This window comes from Mus musculus, chromosome 6 (genome assembly GCF_000001635.26).
Source record: "Mus musculus strain C57BL/6J chromosome 6, GRCm38.p6 C57BL/6J".
Classification (NCBI taxonomy): domain Eukaryota; kingdom Metazoa; phylum Chordata; class Mammalia; order Rodentia; family Muridae; genus Mus; species Mus musculus.
The window spans coordinates 66636062-66641712 of NC_000072.6; the positions used below are offsets into that span (position 1 = coordinate 66636062).

General features: G+C 36.7%; 1 protein-coding gene across 1 annotated transcript; it reads right to left on the bottom strand.

The window, feature by feature from the left end:
- Window positions 1-761: 761 nt before the first annotated feature.
- Window positions 762-1691, bottom strand: Vmn1r34 (vomeronasal 1 receptor 34). The gene has a single exon (NM_001166719.1). The coding sequence runs from the start codon at window positions 1689-1691 to the stop codon at window positions 762-764; it is 930 nt and encodes a 309-aa protein (NP_001160191.1).
- Between the last annotated feature and the right edge of the window lie 3960 nt (window positions 1692-5651).

Genomic DNA, 5651 nt, shown 5'->3' on the forward strand with positions numbered 1-5651 from the left:
GTTTTGGTTTTAGTTTTGGTTTTTGAGACAGGGTTTCTCTGTATAGCCCTGGCTATCCTGGAACTCACTTTGTAGTTTAGGCTGGCCTTAAACTCTGAAATCTGCCTGCCTCTGCCTCTCAAGTGCTGGGATTAAAGGTGTGTGCCACCAAGCCTGACTAAGTACTTAATCCTTAAGGACTAGTAAAAGTGGAAACTTTAAACTCATTACAATTATGAAACCATTGAAATTAAAGCTAGGAACCAGAGTTAAAGCTACAATCAAATATTTATAATATTCTTGATCATTTAGAGTAAATTAAAATATATTTTTTTAAAAATCTTTTAAAACTTACTAGCAGCAAGGATAATCTTTTGAGTAACATCAGCATCAAGGGAATATTTATGATAAAGAGTAAAAGGGAGGGACTAAGGAAAATCCTGTGGAAATATGAATTTATGTTGTACATTAAACTTAAGAGCCATATACTTCTTGTTAACAGAAATGTCAAAAGAATGAATAAGCATAATACAACAAATTCTATTTAAATCATATAAAGAATCTTGCTTTGCTGCTTGAACTATTAAACAGTTTAAGAAAACTCTGTTTTTTAAGGGAAAAAATTATTGGTGCTGCAGCAGCATGGCACCTTACAAACATCTCTACCTCCAGATCCAGAGGATCGCATGAGCTCTTCCCACCTCTATGAATACCAGGAATGCACACATGCATACATGCCGATCCAAAACTGATACATACAAATAAAATAAACAAATTGTTTTTTAAATAAGAGGAAAATTACACTTTTTAAAATATCTGCTGGCATAATTTTTGCACTTTTTTTGTATGATTATTCGCTTATCAGAACTGATTTGTACCAAAGGAGTAATTGTGGGATAGACATTCATGACAAACTTCTGAACAGTAAGCATGACTGGGTCATACATCCATAACAGGACTGAGGAGGATGAGATGATGAAGTCCACCCAGTACATGACCACAAAGAAAACCAGCAGCAGCAAGATAGTCTGGGTGGCTCTTTTCTCAGGGGATGCTCTGAAGTGGCTGATGCTATGAAGATGCTTGCATTGCCTCTGATGTCTGAACAAGATAATCACCATGTATGTACTTGTGGTTAGCATGACTCCTACAAGAAATACATCTCTTAAGGTTGTCATGGTTAAAATCAGTCCCCTGATGATGTAGTTCATGGGGAAGAGTGAGCAGTATTTAGTCACCTTCAACTGGTTGGTCTCACTCACGTTGGTATAAGCACCAGCATAGAAGATCCTGTTAATGCTGAATGACAAATTGAAAGACCAAAAATAGAAGAAAGAAGAGATCATGTATTTTTTTAGTTTATATTTAAATTTTGCCAACAAAGAGGTATTGGGACTGATCGTCACAGCCTGGAACACACTCAGGAGGCAGGTGATGCAGATAGAGAGGCCTCTCATCACTCTGTTAATGTAAAAAGTTGCCTTACATATGAAGTCATTGACAATGTTCAATGACCCAAGTAAATCTGTAAGCCAAACATTCCCTCCAGTGAGACACATCATTGTGTGAACGAAGGTCAATTGACAGGAGATCATGTCCATGGGCTTAGATCTGTGACACAGGATTATCATAGTGTAGAAAAAAAGAAGAAATATATTGGCCATAGCTCCAAGCCCAGCTTGGAAATAAAGGATATTATTTAATGAAAACATAATCAGAAAGTGTATTCACCTTAAGCACATAGAGGAAGCATATTTCAAATATCTGAAAAAAATATTAGATACATCAAACTTATGATTCTCTGGTTACTATATCTACATCATTATTCTTTTTTAGATACTTATTATTTTTTAATTGGATATTTTATTTACTTACATTTCAAATGTTATCCCCTATTCAGTTTCCCCTCCAGAAACCCCCTATTCCATCCTCCCTCTCCCTGCTTATATGAAGGTGTTCTTTGACCCTCTCACCAACTCCCTCCTCCTGGCTCTGGCATCCCCTACATTGAGGCATCGATTAGCTACATATTCTTGATTACTCTCTCTAACTTTTGATGTTCCATACTGGACATCATTTTCTACATTTCTATATATCTCTCTCTGTATCCCTTCTCTGTATAGAATGGTATAGAAAATACATGCATTCCTAGTCACATCTATATAGAATGCACACTTTGTGTGCCTGTATTACATCTGAGCCTCCTCATATCTTAGAAATCCAGTCCTATTGACTTAAGCCACCTAATTTTGTAGTTAACACCTAAAAATATAGTGAAGAGTATACAACATAAACCATACACATTTGTACAAACGAATATAAATTATGCTGATCTGGGGGAAAATCACAAAAGAAATAAAAAACATCACATCAGTCACATATTCCATAATTTGTTATACCCAAATTTGAAACTCTCCATGTCATGATTAATACTTCTGTAGGAATCACAATGATAATTCATAATAATCCCAGTGATTTAGTCAGCAAAATATCTTTTTTGATTCATCTGTTTTTCATTCTTTTTCCAAGAGATCTTACATCTCTCAGATCTGAAATGAAATCAAAGATACAGTTGGAGACCATTAGTATAACTCCACACCTATTAAATATTTAACCATTAACTATGGTTATAAATAGACCTAGGTATCTCCAAGTTTAGTTCTCATCCCATTTAAACCTTTTCTGAGATTCTACTGCAGGTCTAAAGAACTGCTGGCTCAACACATACACTAGATGTCTTTTATTTTGCAGGGGAAAGGGAGGTAGATCATTTCTAATGGCATTTCAACCATCCCTGTTGTTATTTCATCTATCTAGTTACTTCTGCATGTATCTCTCTCCTTCATTTGTAAGGATCCCCCATCCACTTTTCCATTCCCCCATCAGAGCAATTGTGTTCTGCTATGCTCTGTTAACTTCCTCCCACCTTCTCCTGTATTTATGTCTCCCTCGTTACCTAAGGAGGCCCCCTTTACATTTCCCTTCTCAGATCCCTGTGTCCTACAATTCTCCTTTACCCTCTTCCCACATTCTTCTCTCTCCACCTCCTTAATGTGCCCCTCTTTGCCCCTTTTCTTGATCAAACAACTTTCACTGTTCTATTACTTCCCCCTCTATTGTTAACTACAACCCCACTCCTATCCTGGCAATGGTCCCATTTTATTTTCCTGAGTTCCATAGTTTCTACAGACTACATAATCTCATCTGAAGATGTGGAGCTGGGAGCCTCCTGTAAGAGAGAATATGTGATGCTAACACACACACATATTTCAACACATTATGACAAATAAGAACTCACCAATAATGACCAGATAGTGATTCTGTTTTAGCGTTACTGTTTTAAAGACGTTACTTCTAATGAGTGAAAAACAATGTTCCCAGTGCTATTTTACATCATCAGCACCCACAGACATTTTACAATTTATTACAACAGTCTTACCTCTGATGTCTATGTTAGTTATTTGGACTGGTTGCCAGTGTCATTATTTTATCAAATTAATTCAGTACAGCGAGACCAGCTTGTAATAGAGAAAGAGAAAACTACTACACTTACTCATATTCTTGTGTAAAAAAGAATGCATACAATTATACTTTCAAGTTCACTATTATATTTACATATATAATATAATAGATGCATGTATGTATAGAAATAACACAGAAGTTAGTGATGAGTTTACTCTAAAACCTCACCAGGAGTATAAAGCCATATGTCATATATTTTGTATTTACATGATTTTTGCTTACTCTAGTAAAAGAATTGATTCATTCCAATTGCAAGAGCCAAACATCTGATTCTTACACTGACATAAACTGACAGTAGCTGCACTATGATGTTCTGTTTTTCAAAAGCAGACAGGAGCTGAAGAGATAGCTCAGTGTTAAGAGTACTTTTTGCTCTTGCAGAGGACCTGGGTTTGTTTTCCCAGCAAAGACCTGGTGGCTCATAACTATCTATCACTCTAGTTGCAGGGCATCCATCCTCTTCTGATTCAGGCATGTGAGTGGTGCATGAACATACATGCAAGAAACACACACACAGACACACACACACACAGACACACAAAACACATATATATTAAAAGCTCCAGGATAATATTTAATTCAAGTGTTGGTCTCCAAACTGTAAGAACTGTAAGTCAATTCCAACTTTAAATTTGCAAATGGTCAAACCATATATGTATAATTATTCATTATTAATTATACATGTACAATTTATAAATATGTGGCATGTATTATATATAAGCCTTATTAAAATGATATCAAAGTAGCTGGGGAAATGGCTCAGTGGTTAAGAGCATCGACTGCTCTTTGAGAGGTCCTGAGTTCAATTACCAGCAACCAAAAGGTGGCTCACAACCATCAGCAATAGGATCTGATGCTCTCTTCTGGTGTATCTGGAGACAGCAACAATGTCTTATTTATATATGTGTATAAAATAAGATAAAATAAATCTTTTCTTAAATGATAACATAATGAGATAAAAGAGAGTAATTTAAAATGATTTTTTTCTTAACCCAAAGGTTTGCAATTCACCTTTCTACTTCATGTCCACTGGTTTACAAATGTTTATCACATACAGGAAATGGTGACTCTTCTAATTCACCAAGTGGTATCTTTCTCTGGGGTTCACTGCACCAGTAAAAGACTAGAGTTACCATGGATACACACTGAGTTGTTAACATACGCATGCACTTAGAAAAGTCATTTGTTTTATGTGATAAAAAATTGTAATGCTAGGGTCAATCTAAGCAGTCTGCACATTCAAGGAACACTCGTAACTGAGACCTACAGGTCCTCAAGCTCTGACTATTCTTTGCTCATTTGTTTTGTGCTGATGCAGCTTGACCTTACTATATAGTCCAGGATGTTCTCAAATTTATGTTTCTTCTACTTCGACCTCATGAGTGCTGAAGCTGCTGGTGTTCATGCCAATCTGAGTCTTTTTTTTAAATTAGGTATTGATTTCATTTACATTTCCAATGCTATCCCAAAAGTCCCTCACCTGCTCCCCCACCCACCCACCCCCACTTCTTGGCCCTGGTGTTCCCCTATACTGAGGCAGATAAAGTTTGCATGACCAATGGGCCTCTCTTTCCACTGATGGCCAACTAGGCCATCTTCTGATACATATGCAACTAGAGACATGAGCTCTGAGGGGTACTGGGTAGTTCATATTGTTGTTCCACCTATAGGGTTGCAGATTCCTATAGCTTCTTGGTTACTTTCTCTAGCTTCTCCATTGGGGCCCTGTGATCCATCCAATAGCTGACTATGGGCAATCTGAGTCTTTTAATTTAAATTATAAATGTTTAGCAGATATTTTTTATTTGATGACACTGAAAGTTCCATAACTGAAGAATCACAAGATAACACCAATATAATGTTAATCAGGAAGTTATAGAATAAAAGAAAGGTCACAAATAGAGTCTACAAAATAATACAGTGCCAAGAAGAATGGGACCCACTGTGACACATTGGACACTCCACTAACCTTATAGTCTGTAGTAGTGTTCAGGTATGGGTTGCTCAGGCCAGTGTGCAAACACTGCAGCAGATTCAGAGCTGACACTGGAAGTATAGTTGTCACTGTTTCTGGCTTTCCCATTAGTGTAGGTTGTACAATTTAGTTGTAAGTAAGAAAACCCAAAGTGTGCCCATCAACATTGGTAATA